Raw genomic sequence first — 21260 nt, 5'->3', positions numbered from 1 at the left:
AAGCAAGAAAACGCCAGCCCGCTGCAGCAACTAAACAGCCAACACCGAGACAACAGCAGCCGAGACCATCTGCTGCAGTGCCGTCTAACAAGGAGGTAAATCGAAAGATTCCTCCACTAGTAGTCGTTGAGCCTTTAACAACCTTCAAATCAGTAAAAGAATCCATTGCGCGTGCCCTACCAAATAGTTACCTGATTAAAAAATCAGGCAACTCCCATCAAATTATTACCCAAACGCCTGAGGACTACTCTGTGGCAAAGAAAATCCTGGTGGAGAACAAGAATAAGTTCTTCACCTACACCCTTCCTTCTGAGAAAACCACAAGCCTCATCCTCAGAGGCCTGGACGCTTCTTTCTTGCCTGCCGAGATTTTAGATGAACTGAAGGCGCAAGGAGCCTCCAGTGCCATGAGTGTCAAGCCTTTCGTCACAACTTGGGCGAAAACCATGAATGTGCAGCTAGATCTGTGGCTGGTCACATTCAACTCCTCGTTCTCGGAGCAACAGATCTCCAGCATCAGGGCGATACAACATACCCTGGTGCGCTTCGAGCAAATTAATAACAAGCAGGTCTTGCAATGCAAGAACACATTCTGGGTGGGGTGGGGGTGGCTGATTCTGAAAATGTGCATGAAATGGTACATTTAACTACTTTATTCGCAAATGTGGCTGATATCAGCAAGTATTCGAGTGTTTTGAAGACCTCGGTGTGCGCCTACCTGATCACCCTTTCTGGGAGGCAGACCGTGATCGTAATCTACCTTCCGAACGCAAAGTATCACTCATCGCCACCAGCTTTTTTGAAATTGCGGCCGCGGTTGTGTCCCGTGATACCTGTGCCTCCATGGGGCGCGCGTGCAACTCGTGGATCTTATAGGCGGCAGTGAATAGCATTTCCCGAACGGTACCGAGTACGCACAAGTCAAAATAGCGCGGATGCGCTCCAGAAAACGCTGCAGCCAGAGGGAATTAAGCAGCTTCGTTCTCATCTATTGTAAAACAACAAAATATTTTCCTGTTCTCTTTATTCCTTTCCTTTGCAGATTATAAGAGTATCATTATTTTCCCCATATTGTATTTTCAATAAAATTATGCTTCAGTTTCATTATCATCACACTTAATGCTGGGCAATTGATAAGCCTACAGCAGCAAAGTCTAACGGCTGTCCTTCAAGCAGTAATTTTAAAATTTTTCCTCTCTACTCTGTCAACTTCACTGACATTACGGTTTTTTTCCGCATATCGTTCAATTTATTGAAAGTTGAACGTAAACACTTTACTGTCAACCAAACTGTTAAAAAATTGCAGTTTTGACGTTAGCGCCAGTGAGTTGAACATCAGATAATGTACAAGCATTTGTCTTATCTTGTTTTATTATTATTAATTAATATCTATTTAGTATCTACAGAAAAAGTCTGATAATGAGCGATAGGAATTTGTAAGATTAGATTATTGTTATTCCATAAATCGTGGCAAAATTGTATAGTAAGGCAAGAATTTGATTGCAGTCTTTTCAACGAGAATCAAGTGAGTAGCATTTGAGTAGAAATCCGTGATGAAAATATTTTTTTTTATTAAATTATAAATATCTGAAGAATATGTAACTCTACCTTAAGCTAGGTTATGATTACAGAAAGCTAAAAGAGGCTAAGCGACGGACAGATGGCGGGAATACTTCAAGAGTTTTCTCATCCACCACTTCCGCAATCACTGCCGATATTTAGAGCAATCCCACCTGTCATTACCACTTCCCACGTACTCGAGGAAAGCGATCAGACCCGAGTCTGCAAGGGACTCATCTGAAGTGGCTTTGGCCACGAAACCTCATCGGAGGTTATCTGGCACCATGGGAATCAGGACGGCCTTTTGAGAGCATATGCTCCAGGAGAATTCCTGGAGGCTGTGTTCTCGGCCCGGTTATTTGCGGTTGCCCCCCTAGTGGGAGTTTCATGGTGGTTGTGGTTATGCCTATATCCCGGGCAGAGCTCCTCGGAACTCAAGCGTGGAGTTGCTCCGTACAACTCGGGCGCCGTACCCCTTAGTTGCGGCAGAGGTGTTAGATAGGTCTCGCATCAACTAATATAAATGCTGAGCCTGCAATCAGTATAAACCAGTACCGCTATACCAGTCATGGCGGGGCTCTGATTGTGGTCACAAAATCAATCCGTGTCCGAAGAGGACCACTGGAGTTGAAAAGGCAAACGAATGAAATTGGGGAAAAGCAATAGAACCTAACGACATTGAATCGCAGTGAGAAATTGAGACTCAACACGCTCTCTCATTAATTTCTTCAATCGCGTTATGGAGGAGGCTAGAACACCATCTGACTAGCAAAAAAGGACGACCGTTCCAATATGGAAAAAAGGCAATCCAGCTGAATGTTGAAACTACCGTCTAAATCGGTTGTTATTTCACATTTTTGAATACATTTTTAACAACCACGATCGCAGCATCATTCAAATTACCATGAGCCAAGCCGGTTTTGCCAAGAACTGAGGAAGTACAGACGCAATATACGCCCTCATTACATTGCATTCCCGGATCTAGAGAAGGCGGGCAGTTTCGTTGGTATTTATCTTCAGTTCAACTCCGCTTGCCTCCTTTTGCAAATCCAGAGCCATTTTGCCAAGGCCCGTGATTCAGTGAATGAGCAAATGGATGTCATCAACGTAGTCGGTGTGTCTGAAGAGAGACCCTTCCATGTCATCCAGATAAAAAAACAACACGAGAACGCCACCGATAACGAGAAAAAAAAAGTATAGGTGACAAAATGTAACCCTGTCAGATTCCGATTTAAGCAGCATTCATACTTACCAGCACGTATCGTCACAAACACGTGAATATTATTTCATATATTGACTATGCAAGTATTCGTATTTACAGGCATGAAGTGTAGCGTATATGGGGTCACGTCAGAATATTTGCTGCGCTGGTTACGTTGGGCTATAACCGACAAGTGTCTGTAAATATGAATAGACTTCCGTTGTGCTTGCGAGTTACTACACTGGCATATTTATACAATACGAATACCTTTCTCTACTGCAATTGCTCGCGTTTGTCGCAACAGTGCAAATTATTGCTATATTAAAAATTTAATTTTCATATTAGAAATGGACAATGAAACATTAATTGAATTGGTTCAGAGTTGTTCCTTTTGTGTCACCCTTATACGAATATTTTTTATGAATACTTTTGCCTAGGTTGTGTTTATTGTGCTACGTGTCGAATCCGCTGTATTTAATAGTGATTGATTGAGCAAGAAATACAGTGGAACCAACCTTATTAGCATTCAAATAACCGTGGGCAGATGCTACTACGGCTCTGCCGTTCTGCAAAGCAGATGCTCTCAATGTACTCCTGCATCTCCTCCCTTTGGAGGTACACATTAAATACGCTGTAGCTTGAAGTACTGTCAAACTAGATGAGTCTGGATATTGGACAGCGAAGTGCTATAGCCATAATAATATCATAAACGAAATTCTTTGAGAACTCTGGGTATTCTCAACGGATTACGCCACGCGCAGGCCGAGCTTCAAGAGAAACCTGGCTGTGCGCTTTCCAACTAGGGCGGAGTGGAAGACCGAGGACGTGTTGCAAAGTTATGACACACTACACTTCACCGATGGATCAAAGATGGCCTGGGGAGTCAGAGCAAGATTTTTTTTGGGTGCGCATAGTACAGTCGAGTCGTAAGGTCTTCCAGGAATCGTCAGCGGGAATTCCAAGCGGAGGTACTGGCAATACAATATCGTTGGTTGGGACATGATAGGAGCCCCAAGCGCAGTATAGCCATTCAGTTGCGACATTCTCTAGGAGGCGGGGTTAGTGGGAGGATGCGTAGAACAGACTGGGCGGCACGCTTAAGTCATCCTCCTCTGGGCTCCTGATTATAGGAACATAGAGGAGAACGAGCAGGTCGATGGACTAGTCAGGCGGAACTCTGCTCTTAACAGTCCTTCGATAGGGGCTGTTGGCATTTCGCTGGTGACTGTCAAGAATGGAATCTATTTGATCTTTATCTCGGTCGCGAGAGTTTTTGGGATAGATGCGTACCCATGCGTACAGGATTACAATGACTTACACGAGCGTTGGCCCACAGGCGATAATATCGCCACACTTGGAATACCTTATTATTCGTATTGTCAAAATTGCAGAGAGGAGGGAGAAAGCCTCAAGCACTTTCTTTTCGATTGCACAGCTCTAACTAGAGCCAGTCTGCGGAGACTAGGCTAACTTTGGGAATGTCCAGGAGGTCTATAGTTGCAGTGGAGAAGATGCTATACTTGGTAAATTCTACGAGTCAGTTCTAAGTATTCGAGGCGACTGGATTCTGTTTCCACAACAGTTGTGGTCTTAGGAGTTTTGACATCAAAGCCGAAATTGGGCTATCCGGAGAGGCCCCTGATACCTACCTACCTATAAGATTCATCTAAAATCTTACTTCGATGCAGCAAGTACACTCGTCATATATCGATCTCATAAATGCTGTTATTGTAGTTTCTCCGGAATACCCTCTTGTAGAAGACTTCCTCGAAATCGATGAAGAGCAGGTGGAGCGGTGATCTAAGCCCTGTTGTACTGTGGTTGGTACATGAGGTTTCAAAGCGAAAACCAGTCTGCTCTTAGTCAATGAAGCTCTCCAGATCCTTTATGCGTTTCAGGATGGTTTTAACTAATATCTTCGCGACAGCGCCAAGTTTTAAAATACACCCCCAATTGTCGCACTAGTCATTCCTTTACAATCTCGACGATCCCACTCGTTAGGGAAGATTTTAAGTTCCCAGCATATACGAACGAGTCTAAGTCGGAATTTTCGTTTAAGGTTTAAGGAATCCTATGTCCGTATCCACTTGCTGTCGTACCAGATCAAATAGAGAGTAACTTATTCCCTCTTTTTTTGGTCCATGGACCCCTCGGTTCAGGTTAAACACCCAAGTTTCCAAAAATTGAGAAGTGAAGACGACTTGCGATTTCGTACCAGGGCAGAAGGAACTCGCCAGACAGTCGACGAATTTACGTTCAATATAATTGGCACTCACATCGAATGTTGCGAATTATATAAAGAAGTGCTTAATATTTGTGACGCACTTCGGTCACGTTGTTCCCAAGGCAGAAGTGAGGCAGTGTTAGACGAGTCGCTTTCGCTCTGGGCCCGCAATTTTACTGATTAGAGCACGATGATATCAAAGATATTTTCGCTTCTGTTTGAAGGATAGAGGGTTTTTTTTGGGAGTAGGTTTGGTGAATGCGTTTACGGACAGAGTGTTGGACTCCCGCAACAGTACGCTGTCGGACTACCAACCAAATACCTCCCTATCATCAGAGAACTAGCCTGGAACAGTTTGACACATTATTTCGGGCTAGCCCTCCCGCTCTCTCGGCTTTGGAAGCCTTCATGTCAGAGAATTCCTTTCACTAACGGGAGGGGAGGAAGGAAATTGTCAGTTCAGGGAACCGGTAACCGTCCGTTCCCTCTGCCGATCGAGTTCAATCTTCTTCGAAATAAGAAGGGCTTCCAACATTTGCCGTTAGTCGACTCAAGGCCGCGAATCCAGGTGCAGCCCCGTCCGCTGCTGCCTTGATTTGCTCGAAAAAACTCATCTTCGAGTCGAACATTAAACCATGGTATTTAACCGCTGGTTTTTGACTCTATAGTCAACTCGCCGATCGATATGGGACGCAGGGTCGGGATTCTCCTTCTGGTCAAGACGACTACTTCGGTTTTTTCCAGCGCAAGGCTAAAACCGTGAGCAGTCATCCATCCGATTACCCGTCGCATCAATATGCCAAGTCTGCTTTGTGTCTGTTCAACAGTGCGTCCGGCGAGAAGTGCTGCAACGTCGTCTGCATAACCGACCAGGCGCGACTCCTTGGGCATGTCGAGTCTCAGCAGACTATCATAAGAAGCGTTCCAGAGGTCCGGCCCTAGGATTGATCCCTGTGCTATTCCCGACGTGATCTCCATCCTCCTCTGGTCCGCTAGCGTCTCAGAACAGGGAGCGGTCTTTGAGATAATCCCTCAATATCCGCAAGAGATAGCTTGGCACATGGAATGAGTTTTCTAATGTGCCTGGCATATCTGTCAATATTACGGAATTCAAGGCACTTCTGACATCAAGCGTTATGAGGAGCATTATCCGTCGAAATAGACGGCTGTGTGCCTCGCATCCACCACCTCCATAACAGCATCCACCGTGGAGCTCCCTGTCGTGTCAAGCATACACAGCGGTCGATATGCAGAAGGGAGCTCCGGGTGTCCTCTTCCCTTCCAAATCAACGCGAGTCTCGCTGCCTTCCAGCTACAAGGAACATTGCCCCCCTTCGACCAAGCGTTGAATGACCCGAGCAGCAAGTCTGGCCGTTGGCGGGACACTAGTTTGTAAACTTCTGCTGGGACACCATCAGGATCTGGTCCCACCTTGCCTGCTCTGGAGGATGCTCCTTTGTTAGTGGGAATTTTTCCAAGAAGCTTGCACGTTTCCTCCACTGTTCTACCCTACGTAGTTTTAGCGCGCTGGCCCATCTGGGATAGTGGGTTCAATTGCATAGCATAGCCCGGAATCAAACTGTCACCCTTTCTTAATGAGTGACCTATCAAGTGCCAATTCCGCTTTATCGTCAATAAGCCCGCGGACGTCTTGCCCGTAAGGCAACGAAGTTCTTCCTCTATTATTGTGTCAAGTTGGATGAAGGTTCCGAGTAACAGTCGCCCACGTTAGATTGTAGAAAGCTAGCTAGTAGTAGGCAATATGTTAATTACAACTCCTTTCTTCATTTAAAATAGTTGGAAGGACTAGCGATTACCCTAGTCCAGGGGACAAATCAGGATTTGGGATTGGGTGTGTCCGCAATCAGAAAACTTTTTGACTGCAATGCAAATTTTCACAGATTCCTTGAGTTAGGACAGATACTGAAGTATAAGTAATGCTGTATTTATGTTTACACAGATTTCACACTCACCTGATATTGTCCACAAGAACACCAGTTAAATTCATCTCCTCACTACTCAACGATTCCATAAACTCAACTGGTCCTTTGAAGGTCATAGGTGTCGAAACCCTTTGTGCTTTTGTAAGACTGAAATAGTGCTGCTGCAGAAAATCGAGATCCACTCCATTCATGGGACCCTTAAAATGAGAAGCTCATTTAAGGATCTTACATTGGAAATAAATACATTACACTTACATTTAAGACAGCATGTGCTTTCAGCTCGACATCATTGAAGATCATATGACCTTCAATAACAGTGTCCTCATTAGCAAGCCAAACGTTCTTATAGACTTCTTTCAAGTCGTATCCGTTGAGGAGACGGAACTTTGGGTATGTTTCAAAGTTAGCCGAATCGATAGTGAGCTTAGCATTTTTCGTTTCGCCTTTTAAAACGGCTTGCAATTTAACAAGGTCAATATTATTGAGGACCTTAAGATCGCGGATTTCCCCTGTGACTATTAAATCGCCTTCGCAGAATACCGGAGCTTCTATGATTTGTGTCTCTGAGGTCTCTTTTAGAAGCACATCTTCAGCAAATTTTAACCCATTTATACGTCCTTTTGTGATGAACTCGTCCTCAGCAATAACTTTGGCTATCATAAAGGAAAGAAGCCAATAACTTGTACTTGAAGGAAGCTCAAATTTATGTATAATTACCAAAGGTTACATTCGGCAGAAATTCTTCTTGATCAAGCCAGTAAAGTTGTTTAATAATATTCGCGATTCTATGGTCATTGATCCTTTTGGCCACATGCATATTCTCAGCAATTAAATGACTAAATTCCTGTGGAGCTGTGAACTCCTGAAATTGATGTAAGTTGGGATTATGTATTGTCCAGGATCTCCAATGATCCAAGGCTCAAGTTTCTAGATTGAACTACTCACCTGATCTCCTTCATTCAGGAGCCAACAAGAACCGAAATTTTCCGCGGGAATCCCGTTTATTTTGCCATCAAAGACAATTTGCTCGATTTGCAGATCATCCTCAATTATGACATCGCCATCAATGGAAATATCGCCTTCACTCAGGATTTCTTTCAAAGATTCTTTTAACTTTTTGACCGATTGGTGATTGATCCTTTTCTTAACAAATAAATTGTTGATTGTGAAATTTCCTTTGAATCTTTTATGACCCAGGATTTCTGCTGAGGTTCCAGGAAGGACAGTATCTTTTATCATATAGTCCAGGCTGTGATTGAAAACTTTGGATTTCGACGTAGTCATGCTGGTAATGTTAATCGCTCTTGTTTGTAAATGTTGGATATTAACTTCCGCAAGTGTTTGTGATGTTGATTTCGTGAGGATGTCGTTAATATCAGTTCCATTAAGAAGAATTTTGGATGCTGACTTGATGCTAGAAAAGTTAAGCGAAAATTATTTTCAAATTGAATTTTATTTTGTTTCTTTATGGCTGATAAATTACACATGAACACCTTCGAATATAATATCAAAAATTTTAGATTTTGTTATCTTAGAATACCGAAAAAGATGTTGAAATTGAGGGAGTGAACTAGGTTCCATTATATTGAAGATTCGATGCAACTATGGTTGCCATTCACCTTTTTGATGGGGATAGTGTGTCAACTACGTCTAGATTCCATAGTAGAGAGTCCGTTGAAATGTGCTTCAACCCCTTCCAAGACTGCACGAGACGCTAGCTCTCCTTCTCTACTGCCCTGCGCCAAGTGCTTTTGGGGCGGCCCACTCTTTGGCCATTTTGGGGGAATGGATTCCACTTCATGGCCAGCAATGAAATTATCTTGCCCCCTTGTGACCTAGTTCGAAATAGTATGAAGTGCCGATACTGACATTCCTCATCAGCAACATGAGAGTGAATAGAAGCTTAAAAGCTAAAAAGAATGATGAAATGGTCCAATCGGCCAGGCTAAGGTCCCTCAAAGGTCGTAGATTAAAACATGAATTCAATGGAGTATACAAAGTAACGTGTCCGGATTATGACAAGAGCTATATCTTCTTCTTTTTTTTGAGCCGTTGTCTTGTCTACAAGCGGGGTTGGTTCGTCGTGACCGGTTGCGCTATTCCGTTCTATTTAAGGTCTAATCTGGATGTAGTTGCAAGGCTTTCAAATCCCCATCCAATGTATCAAGCCACCATTGGCTCGACCGGTTTTTTGGTCGCTTTCCATCGACTTCGATATTCAGACCAATCTTGGCATGTGAATTCTCGTTACGTGACTGTACCACCGCACGCCTCTCCCGCATCTTTTCCATGATCGGTGCAACCCCATATTGATCACGAATGTCTTCATTTCAGATGTGATCAAGGCGTGTTATGCCACTAGTCAACATATTTGTCTCTATTACCGCGAGATGCCGTTCATTGTATTTTATAGTCAGCCAACACTCAGAAGCATAGAAGGCGTCAAAAATCAAGTTTTATTCTGTTTCCATTTTTGGATAAGTTGCTCGAGATCATTTTTGCTATGAGACGCTACGACAAAGTAGTGTATAGGGCGCTAGTGATCATAACAAAAACAAAGAGGAGTGGTGAGAGGGTGCTTTCTTGATGAACACCGACAGAAACGTGAAGCGGTTTTGACGCACCCACCACTCTTTAAACTTTACTTTTCTGATAGTGGTAGAGCAATTTAACTCATCGCACGAGTTTTTCTGGTACTATTGTCGTAAAGCATACCAGATGAGTTTGTAGAGGTGCTGTAGTGTGGAGTCGCTTAGCGGAGATTCGTCCGAGCTCCACACCAAAGTAGCGCAATTCGACACGACTGGACTGGTCTGAGTAGCTCGTCTACCTGTTGACAGCAGGTAAACAGCATCGAGACTGGCGGAGCACCAAATTCATCGCCTTTCGCATTTGCAAGGGCAGCACCAGCTACCTCGCCGCAGCATCAACCAATTCAACATCATCAGCTGGAAATTTCTCTTTTCTCCTTTCATATTACGTGATGAGGGCTGATTGCTATTTCGCGCCATAAGGCTTCATTTTCCTGTTTCATAGTTGAAAATCGCGAATCTAAGGAACCCTCCCTTCCACGCATCACTTTCACTTCATTTAAAACTTTGCTTACTATTTCCGGTTTCAATGAAGATTTTTCGTCAAGGGTTTTTTTTCTGACGCAATCTTGCTTTTGATATGCTCTAAAAGATCGCGATATCCATGTTTGAAGCATGGATGCGGAAACCCCATTTCATCGCGGTCGAATTTCGGAAGTGCAGAACCAACTGCCCACGAAACTTACGGAATCTGTGACAGCGAAAGGAGAGACTATTGACTACTAATTGATACCCCGCACGGGTACATCAGGTGCAACATTTTTTTTTACATTCCTGCTTTACATGTATGGGGAGCCCCCCTTTAAACTATACTTAAATTTATGTCACTCCCTATATGCGTGGAATTTGATAGGCCGATTAGTGAGCGAGGAAACAGATGTCATCAGCATAGTCAAGGTGTGTGAGGAAATATGTGATGATCTATTGAAATCCGCCATCTTCTCTCTCAAGGCGGTATGAAGATCGTCACTGATAACAAGAAGAAATAATATCGTTGACAAGATACAACCTTGGCTGATTCCGTTTTCGGCCTCAAATTTTTCTGAGATTTGACATTTTGCGTCATCATATGTCATTCTGATAGTAGCTATTAGTTTTCTCCGAATGATCATGCTGCCGAGAGCCTTGACGCAGTCGATGAAGAGAAGGTGAAGCGAAGTTCTGAACCCCACGCATGTGACCCGTCGGTTGTTGATGTGGTCAATGCATGAGAACCTGGAGCAAAAAGCAGCTTGCTCTCTATCGATCAAACCTTTGAGTTGCTCCTTGATAGCTTTGCGACGGCAGGGAGCAGACAGGTATACCTCCAACTGCCGCACTTAACATGAAATTCTAACGATCATCCCCATCTTCCACTATGTGGGGAGGGTATCAAATCCCCAGAACTTACGTACAAGTGGAACTAGCTAATCCGTACGGTGACTTGCCATTTCATCCACAAGAGGGGGAATTTCGTCGGAAATGATATGTGGTGAAGTGTTCCTTCCACTTTTTCAGCTGCTCATCATCGTGGATGAGAAGTCAACCGTCAACGTTCCTCACAGAACGATCGAAAGGTTTGCGATCACAAGCAAGTTGTTTCGTGATGCGTGATGATACATTTCATCATTGCGATTTACGGCAACTTTCGTTCCCTTGACCAACGCAATAATAAATTTCCTTTTGTCATGGCGCACACTACGTTTAACTTCCTAAGATTTTGGACGATATCGGACCTCGAGCGCGCCACACTTGCCATCGCTTCTACAATTCAGCAGCCAATCAGATGTTGTAACGTCCCTTCGGGAAATGGACGATGACCTGCGTAGCACCTGAAAAAAGAGCAGGTTTGATTGCGGGCAATCTTCATTAATATTCTCAGGCGGGTTACTTAGATAGCTTCCCATGTCGAGAGACAGTTGGATAATACAAGCGGTTGATGTTGGATTTGGGAGTTGCAGCTCTCCAACCCTGCGAGATGTGGCGGACACAACACGTCAGCGAAGGAAAGTGACCATCAGATGGTGATCCCTTTCGAGGCCGATATCCGTGCGTCTTTGTTACGCACATTCAGGAGACTACTACTAAGTCTACTGCTGATCGTAAAATGACCAATTTGATTGTTCATACGGTTAGTTAAAACTTAACAAGCAGTTAGGTGATGACGGCTTTACGGTTTCTTACCAGGGCAGCGGCAAATCGTCAGACGCTGCCTCACCTCTGTCCTGGGAGCGTGACCGAAGCGGCTATTGCTATTGAGCGCAAATCCGCCAATTCTATTGGCCAAAGCTTGGCCAGAGCTGAAAATAAAGTAAGTTGCTCTCCTTTTGATCCAGTCCGGCACCAAGTTGATGCGGACTTAGAACCCCACAATTCTCGAAAGAAATATTTTACAGCTCTGGCCAAGCTTTGGTCAATAGAATTGGCGGATTTGCGCTCAATTTAATTCGTCGCCATGTTTGTTCTGCGCATTATCTTCGGTCACACTGCTCCCAGGGCAGAGGTGAGGCAGCGTCTGACGATTTGCCTCTGCGCTGGTAAGAAACCGTAAAACCGTCATCGCCTAACATTTTTTAAAGTTTGGGTGCTAAGCCCTAAACGAGGGGTCCGTGGACCAAAAAAAAGAAGGAGTAAGTTGCTCTCCATTTGATCCGGTCCGGCATCAAGTTGATGCGGACTTAGGACCCCACAATTCTCAAAAAAATATCTTAACAAGCAGCCTCTGTGCTCGAACAATGTGCCACCAATGATGAGGCGATGGAAGTTGTAGAAATCCACAAACCTCCCACCATTTCCATTACGGTCATTTAGATCACCCATTACGATCAAGGTGACAACCTTTACGAAACGTCTCCTGCACTATGTGTAATTACTACTAGAAAGCATTCTTTTCCAATGCAAGGTTTCGCTGCGGTTTTCCGCACCGGCCATCCCCATGTACTCGAGGAGGCCGATCAAACCAGAATCTGCAATGCGACTCATCTAGAGTGGCTCTTCTCAGGAAGCTTCACCGTATCCAATCTCGTACAATGGGAACCGAGAAAGCCTTCTGAGAGCATATGCTTTATGGGAATTCCTGGAGAATGTGGCCTCTGCCTGGTTATCCCTGTGGGCTCAAACGTGGAGTTACACTGTACAATTCGGGCGCTATATTCCTTAGTTGCGCCAGAAGTGTTATGAGGGCTCGCATCCACCAGCATGAATGCTGAGCCTGCAGTCACTATAAACAAGTAGCACTGTGCCAGTCAGGATAGGCTCTGATTGTGGTCTTCAAATCAGTTTGTGTTCGAAGAAGACCGGTGGATTATGCATGCCCGGCAGGTACGCACGTTAAACCCCTAGGATCTTCCACTATATCGGAAATCTCTGATGATGTGCAGCATTTTGCAATCGTGATGTTCCTTAACCTGGACCGGATTCACGGTTGCTAGCACTTTACTTCCCGCAAAGAGTGGAGGCTGTGGTCCATTCTAGTCTCCATTGTGAAGGCGATTTTTTTGTGGATATTGTTAAGATTCAAAGTGGAGCTTGCGTCTCGGACACTGTAAGGACATCATTTATGTATGTATCCTACCCAGAATGGTGGGATTATTCCCTCCTTTTCCATCTTCTATTCCATTTTACTCATAAATACTTCACTAAATAGAGAAAGGAGGTGACCTATTGGGACTCCTGAGGTTATCCTGTAAAATCTTCCTTTGAAAGTGAAATAGGCTGTTTTTCGCTTTCGAGCCCAAGACCGCTTAGTTTTGTTACTACCCATTTCGCTAGTTTCTGAGTTGGTGAGTTTGTTGTGGCGATTGTCTCCCTCATTTCTGTTCCAACTTTATGAATTTTTGGCAGGTATCCAACCCATAGACTTTGGGGGGATGAGAATGATCCAGCCCTGAAAGCCTATAAGGGCAATATCTATGGTAGAAAAAGAACTCGGGGTAGACCCTGCCTGAGATGGAGCGATGGCGTAGGCCAGGACGCTAGACAACTTTTAGGGATATTGAATTGGTGGACCTCGGCGCGAAACCGGTTACTAAGGCAGGCCTAGACTGGATACCGGTTGATGAAGGGTACTGGGCATATCTTTATCGTATCGGGTATGATGACACAATATTTTGGCTCAATATTCTCCTTTCTTTTCATAGAAATTTCTATTCCGACCCTGAAGCTGTAGAGTGGGCATGGAGGCTAAGGTATACCCTATCCACCTCCTAATGATTAAACAAAAATAGTAAAGCAATTTTAAGATGCACAAAACCTTAAAAACGGTAGTAAATTTATCTAAATAAAATGAAAGTAACTCACCCTGCGGTATGAACGCTCTTAAATGTAAACTGTCCGGTGATTGTTTGGTTTCCGTGCTTTCGCAAACGGTTTTCGTATAAATCGTTGATATTAATCCTGTTAACATTTTGAACATCACAAGGGCCTCTACTTATACGGAGATCATTTCTGAAGACCTTAGTTCCGGTGATGATTACCTCCTCATTTCCATCATTTGTAATAAAGTCTCTGGTGTCGATATTATTCACAAAAGTTGCGTTTAAATTTTTCGTCTTTAGTGGAGCTTGGAAATTCATTTGTTGATAGATTGCTGGTGTCTTCACAGATAAACCGTTTTCTAGGATTTCCAGAACATTTCTCTGGGATGAGACCCCGTGAAAATTGGTAGCCGAGATCTGTTTGGTAATGAGAACTGACCCGGTTATTTCGTAGTCACCTTCGAGATTAAGGTCTTCCGATATCACAACCACGGGATTCATTTTATCTAGTTGCGCACTGTGGATTTTACCCTTAAAAGAAAACAACAGGCAATAAATAAATATGATGAAAAACAAAGGGGTCTCTTTAGTAACCAATGGAGCAGCAATTCAATTTGGACCTAGGCTTTGAAGCGTGTTAGAGCACTTTTTTTGTTGACGGTGGCGGTATGGTAAAGGCAAGAAGACTGTGTACAGGATTCTACCCTCAGTGTATTGTTCGAAATTTTATGGTGAAGAAAAATCATTGCGCATTTTCCACCATCGGCGGTAATTGGAGCCAGTTAGCTGCCTCGTCTCTTCCGCTGGATTTGCTCCTCCTGTATACAGTCTTCTTAGGTAGTGTTGCGACAGCTTATTGCTCTAACCAATTACAAGCTGGGCTTTTCTATTTCTTACAGGAGAGCCGAATTAAAGCTAATGTTACCTTAAGCTCAAACGGTTCCAGTAAATTCACGTTTTCGAATTTCTTCCATCCCCGGATAATCTGCACCTCACTATGGTTCTTATACAGTGCTTGGAGTTGGCCGTCTACCACGTAAATATGACTTAGTCGATTATTAACCACAAGATGATTAACTTCAGCGCCTTCAGCGAAAATTAAGTCTTGATCGACAACGAAATTTCCTTCGTTTACCATCACCACTTTCGAAGGCCGCTCACCGTTAATACTACCATTAATTTGGAGATCACCCACATCTAACTGGGTGAAATTAAAAGGTGCTGTGATTATCTGATTGCCTGTTTTTTTGAGAATACTGTTTCGAAATTCAGTCAGATTCCATCCATTTATTGTCCCGGTAACGATTATATTTTTTACGCGGATTTCAGAAAAATCGCTTTGTCGGGTCGTTCTATTGAGACTTTCAGAATCCAACGACTCCATTGCAGGATCTGCTTCATCCGTATTGTTCAATATTTGGAATTTTCCTTTAACTATGACCTTGTCGGCAATGATTCTATCTAGTGCGAAGTGGTCAATGGATTTATTGTTTATGGTGCTTATTTTGAGGACGTCGGTAACAGTCAGCGTATCCAATTGAAGGGACTCAAAAGTACAATCACTTTCAGTGGTGTTAGCGCTTTTATTCCCAGATAGTTCTGCAAATTGTTCCTCAAGCTTTTGGATATCTTCCGTAGCAGCTGCTAGTTTTCGCCAAAATCTTTTTGTGAGGTTTGATTTTGGATTAATAACCTAAGGTTAGGAAGCAAAAGAGTTTGTGATATTAGAAGGACGACCACAAGCACCTTCGATACTTACCACTTCAGATTCGACTGCACTTATATTCGCATTGTTAAAAACGCCAATACTTTGGCCAAAGTTTTTCACTACGGACTAAAATATTAAGGCTCTTATGAGTATATTTGACCGTAAATGGTAGATCGAATGAATTTACCTCAACTCGGTTAATTCGACTAGCAAAAGTGCCATTGGTAAGTTTAGCATACAATTTCTTAAACTGCTCCATCATTTTACGTTTCAGATCAGTTCGATTTTCCTTGATCTTATAAAAGGGCAGATATACATTGGTTTCATTAACCATCATCCTTTCATTGGCTACAACTGAAAAGTAAACAAAATATAGATTTATTGGAAAGAAGAAAGTTGAATGTCCTTATGGTTGCAATTCACCACTTGGTAGGGTACAGCGTGTCAACCATACCTACGTGTCATCATTCCTGGTTACCTGAAATGTGCTTCGGTTCCCCCCACGACTTCCCGAGACGCTCGCCGTCCTCCTCTACTGTTCTGTGCCAAGTGCCCTTGGGGCGACCTACTCATCGGCCATCTTGATGAAAGCTTATAGCTTTTGGGTAACAGTGGAGTTCACTTTTCATGTCCTACTCCCACATAGCAATACAGAAAGAACACTAGCACAAAACAGTCACAACTTGATCTTGATGTTGCGGTAACTGCATTTCAAGATTTTAGGGCAGCGAAAGTAAATCCAGCGTTGTTAATGCGTCGGATAACATCCAGTTCGGTGCCACTAGTGGCAGAAACCTCGTTTCCTAAATATAAACATTGATCATCACCATTAATGCAGATAGCGAGAGTGCGATAATCAGTCAGGTTGAGAACTTTGTTTTTTTTTTGTTTGTGAGAGCCATTTGGTCAAGGCCCATGATCCGGTAAAAGAGCAAACAAGTGTCATCAGCGTAGTCGACGTATTCAAGGAAAGGTATCATAGTCCATAGCATCCTAGAAAAGAGCACCTTCAATATCGGCCCAATGTTCATCGATATTCTCAGGCAGGTCACTCAGTATATCTGCCGAACAACAACATAGCCCTCCCACTGTCGGGCTGGGTCATACAAGTGGTCGCTGTTGAACTTAGTGGGTCACAGCTCCCAACCCTGCGAAGAGTGGCGGACGCAGCACGCAAGTGACCGTCAAATGTGATCCCTTTCGAGATCGATGTCACCGCCTTTTTTGTTACGCGCATCCAATTAAAACGTGACCTTATGGCAGGCTCTGTGCTCGAACGATGTGCACCAATGACGAGACAGTGGAAGTTCCAGAAATCCACGAACTTCTCACCACCACCGTTGCAGTCGTCAAAACCGTGTTTCCCTCACATCATATGTCCGAACAAAGTGTTGTCAGATCCATCTTCGCATTCAGATCACCCACCACAATCACAATGTCAGGAAGCCTCCCCTGAGCTGCGTTTAATTGCTCATGGAAAACATCCTTCTCCGCTACATCGGAAGTCTCCCTTGGGGCGTAGTGTTGTACAATTGTAATGCTTCTTAGCCTGGATCGAAATCTTGCAGTTAGAAGCCTATATGTCTGCTCCCAGTTGAAAAGAGGGCACATCGTAACCGTCAGGAGCAACCCGAAACTGGATGCGCGTCTGCTACCATATGACTTTGCAGGGTATAGAAGCACATTGTCATCAGTGTGGCAAGAGGAAGAGGAGGAGTACTCTCGAGAGTCCAACCATCTTAGTTCACTTAGGCTTAGAATGTTTAGTTTATATCGCTGGAATTCCCGCCCAAGTTGGAGAAAGCGAACATTCTGACGATCCTCGCTACTGTTGTCGTGCGTACATTCCAGCAACCAATCATAGTTCGTTTTCCTTCCTAAAGGTCATAGCTGTGAGGTCAGTCCCTATCCGGGGCGTTGTTGCCGTTTCGATAGCAATAGAGTTTCAAAATTTGCAGGTTGCTACCCCACAAATTTCTATCCCTTTTAGTCGCCTCTTCTGACAAGCAGGGAAGACTTAATTCTTAAGTTCCAACTCACAGGGCACACTTCTTTATGAAGCGCAAAGCATCCACACACTCTCTTCTTGCCGGCTCAGATCTTTAGAGCTAGCGTTCACGAAGGATACCAGCTCCCCGACCCTGCAACTAGAAATGTTTTTAAGGTACTCCACCTAATATCCTCAGGTGACTTTGGAGAAAGTTGGGCAATCGTCCCAAGCGTGCTCGAGACAGGAGGAGGGAAGAGTCACTATAGCTCGGATGACCTTGTAACATCTACGTGTCTCAGGTAGTAGCCAGGGTAAACTCAACCTGGATTAATATTAATTACTAGTAAGACCGGAAGTCACTGATCCGCTGAGGTAGTGACTCTGGGGACCACTCTGCCTTTTGCGAAAGTAAACGTGAATCCGATGTCGAAGTATTGCTTACCATATTGGCTGAAAATCGGTATCAGACAAAACATTAACTGCCAGATTACGGTCCAAAATAAGGAACATCTCAATAGTGCAGTGTTGAGCACCGACAGAAACCATCGATATAGAGAAGAAGGAGACTTTCTTTGATCAAGTCAATGCAGTCCAGAGGTTTCCTGAATGTGACACTGAGACCATAATAGTTGATGTGAGTGCCAATGGGATCTCTGATAATACCTTGCTCGAGCATGTGATGAGGAAACATGGTCTTGGGGACTGTAATAACAACAAGGTTTGCAGCTTTTACTGCGTCGTCGTTAGCAGCACATTTTTCGAGATAGCCTGGAAATAAGGTCTTTCGGATTTCAACTGTCCGGCAAAGTACGTCTAACTATACCAACCACATCGCGATAAGCAGTAGATTAAGGAGTTCGAACGGAGAGGGCAATTGAGATCGTGAGAGAACTGCGACATCGTAGTTATGGTTAACGCACTATACCTCATTTAGGGGATATTGTCAATCAGGGCCCAGGGCATCTTTGAAGGATGTATGTCAATCAATGTGGGAGAGTTTCGGAATTGCATACCTGGAGGATGACATCCTTATATGTTTTTATGGGTCCTGGGCAGGGAAAGGGGTTTTGAGGTTTCGTTCCTTTTGATTTTTATCGTATACCAGCTTATCCGGGATCGTTATAGAACAGCGATTTTATAAAGATCTGCCCGAATTGCTATGAGAATATTCAAGATGGAACACCACACCGCACGGTCTGGTACAACCACGTCTTATACATGGTTACAGTTGGTTAGAATTTTCCCGGCGTTCAAAGTTAAATGTACGCTCGAAGGCCTTTGGTCCCACAGAAGAGGTGGAACGACTCAGCTAGTCTTTCAACAAAATCAAAGAGCGTATACACCAATAGATGTCTTTATCCGCTCTGGTAGAACCTCAGTCTTTCCCCAACTATCATTGCCATTACAGACTCTCAAACGTTTCTGTCACTAAAAACGTGAGATAGCATTCGTTGGCTTAATCACTGCTCAATGTTCAAAATCATAGAAGGCAATATGCCAACAACGCTACGGTTGATATTGGATTTAAATCGTTTGCTGAAGACGTGGCAGACCCTGCCTCAGACGGAGCGATTGCATTCTTCTTGTAGTTCCTGGTCCACGTAGCCCTAGGACGACCCACTGGTTACCCATCCGGACGAGTATCTACTTTTTATTTGTCGATGGTCTCTTATAGTAGCTTGAAAGTGGCACTATCACAAAGACCGTAGCTTTGTTAAAGGTCAAGGGAGAAGCAGATACCCAGAGGTGAAGAAAGAATATTGGGATCTCTAAAGTAAGCGTAGGGAGGCTATCGAGAGAATGTGAGTAAGAATGTTACCGGGAGCTTTGCCTTGAGGCTAATATGAATCCCTGGGACACTCCTTAGAAAGTTGAAATAAATAAAAACCCATTTGCAAAAATCACCTCAAGTGACGAGCCAGTGATTCTTATTGAAAATAATTACAACTCTTCTGTAGCAGGAGAAGAAAGGACGTCAGCTAACGGCGCGATATTACGACTTCTCCATTTCGGAGGTTACTGAAGTATTGGAGATAATCAGACTCCGGAATTAGACTGATTTACGAACAATCTTCTCAAGTTGGCTGCTAACGACGACTGACTGGTGATATTAATATCAGGGATGTTTCTGTCCATTATGAGCGACATCATGGAACGAGCGTTGCGAAAGGTATGCCTTTGGGCTGCAAGATGCGGAGCATAAACCCAACCAGAGCGGAACTGATGTTATCCTCCACCAACACAAGGATACCTTAATTCCATCTACCACGGCTGAATGAACAAACGTTGGTTCTTTCCTCGAATGTAAAGTTTCTGGGTGTAATCCTGGATGGTTCTTTGGATGTACCCCGCTGTAGTGCGTCCGATCCTAACGTATGGCTCTATTGTGTGGTGGCAGGCTTTGAGCAAAAAATACAATAGGATGAAGCTTAATAGGATTCAAAGAACCGCGTGTGCAGGAGCTACTAGGGCTCTGCAGTCCTGCCCGGCAGATGCTCTCAAGATACTCTTGCATCTCCTCCTCCTAGACCTCCACATTGAATACTTTGCAACGTGCAGTGCCGTGAGACTACGTGAGTCCGAATGCTGGGCATTCCCCACGGACTATGCAACACGCAAGCTGAACTTCACGAGAAACTTTGCTGTGAACTTTCCAATCAGGGCAAAGTCGAAAACCGGCGACGTGTTGCAAGGTTATGACTCAATATTCTTTAGCGACAGATCAAAGATGGCCTGTGGAATCCGCGCGGAGGTTTTCTCGAATGCACACAGTGTATCCAAGTCTTATGGTCTCCCAGGTTTCCTTAGTGTATTCTAAGTGGAAGTACTGGGGATATTGGAAGTCTAGGTTGTTGTTTAGGATCTGCGGGATCCTAAGTCCCCATCCACTTGATGGTGGACCGGACTAAATGAGGAGCAACTTACTCCCTCGTTTTTTAGTCCATGGATCCCTAGTTTGGAGCGTAGCACCCCAAGCATTAAGAATCGAAAAAATCAAATATTTGACTGACGGTTTCGTCCAGGGCAGAGGCAACTTATCAGACGCTGCCTCACCTCTGCCCTGGGAGCAGCGTGACCGAAAGTGCCAACAGGTGGAAAGACGCTCCCTTGTTGTGAGTTATATTGGACTTAAAACGCCAGTCGTTGTAGTCTAAGCTAGACTAACTAACTGCAACTGGCGTCTGGTGAGTTGCCTCTGCCCTGGACGAAACCGTCAGTCAAATTTTTGATTTTTTCGATTGGAAGTCTGTCAATGGCTGGAGCGTGATTCGAGCCTCAAGCGTAACATAGCCATTCTGACCGACAGCTAAGCGGCCATCAAGGCCTTGTACTAAGCGACGACATCTTCCAGGCTGGTGGGGCAGTGCAGAGACGCGCTTAACCGTCTGGGCGGCACGCTCAAGGTCACTCTCCTTTGGGTTTCCGGGCATAGGAACATAGAGGGGAATGAGCGGGCTGACGGATTGGCCAGGAAAGGCTCTGCTCTTGGCAGCCCTTCGGTGAATACAATCGGTATTCCGCTGGCGGCTGTCGGGGCCAAGTCTACTCGCACTACCTAGCAGCCGCGGGCCTAAAAAGACAAAGGCTTACGAGCTGTGCCAAGTCAAGGAGAATTTGGCTCGCTTATAACATAGCCCGATCACGAGAGCTCCTGTGCCAAACGCGTGCAAATGCATTCAAGATTACAGCGGTCTGCACGGGGCACTAGCCCATAGGGGACCATGCCGCTAGGCTCGGCATACCCTATAATTCGCATTGCCGAAGCTGCGGAGAAGGAAGGGAATCCCTCATGCACTTTCTCCGCGAT

General features: G+C 44.3%; 2 protein-coding genes across 3 annotated transcripts in view; one reads left to right on the top strand and one right to left on the bottom strand.

Moving 5' to 3' along the window:
• LOC119654127 overlaps positions 1–21260 on the bottom strand; it is a 58033-nt gene that overhangs the window by 29648 nt on the left and 7125 nt on the right. The window contains exons 7-14 of the mRNA XM_038059290.1: positions 15650–15816; positions 15514–15588; positions 14680–15447; positions 13798–14285; positions 7874–8342; positions 7646–7790; positions 7184–7581; positions 6959–7125 (exon numbers count right to left, since the gene is read on the bottom strand). Of these exons, the coding sequence (XP_037915218.1) occupies positions 6959–7125; positions 7184–7581; positions 7646–7790; positions 7874–8342; positions 13798–14285; positions 14680–15447; positions 15514–15588; positions 15650–15816 (2677 nt within the window). The remainder of the gene's footprint in view (positions 1–6958; positions 7126–7183; positions 7582–7645; positions 7791–7873; positions 8343–13797; positions 14286–14679; positions 15448–15513; positions 15589–15649; positions 15817–21260) is intronic.
• LOC119654361 (RWD domain-containing protein 2A) overlaps positions 1346–21260 on the top strand; it is a 35164-nt gene continuing 15249 nt past the window's right edge. Inside the window, exons 1-2 of one of the 2 annotated variants that reach the window (XM_038059707.1) lie at positions 1346–1525; positions 14654–14790. The gene's annotated coding sequence lies outside the window, so the exon portion shown is untranslated. The remainder of the gene's footprint in view (positions 1526–14653; positions 14791–21260) is intronic. The other variant, XM_038059706.1, reaches the window with a different exon arrangement.

The sequence above is a fragment of the Hermetia illucens genome, chromosome 4, assembly GCF_905115235.1.
Source record: "Hermetia illucens chromosome 4, iHerIll2.2.curated.20191125, whole genome shotgun sequence".
Classification (NCBI taxonomy): domain Eukaryota; kingdom Metazoa; phylum Arthropoda; class Insecta; order Diptera; family Stratiomyidae; genus Hermetia; species Hermetia illucens.
The sequence above is the reverse complement of the archived record's forward strand: the minus strand, read 5'-3'. Positions and strand labels throughout refer to the sequence as shown.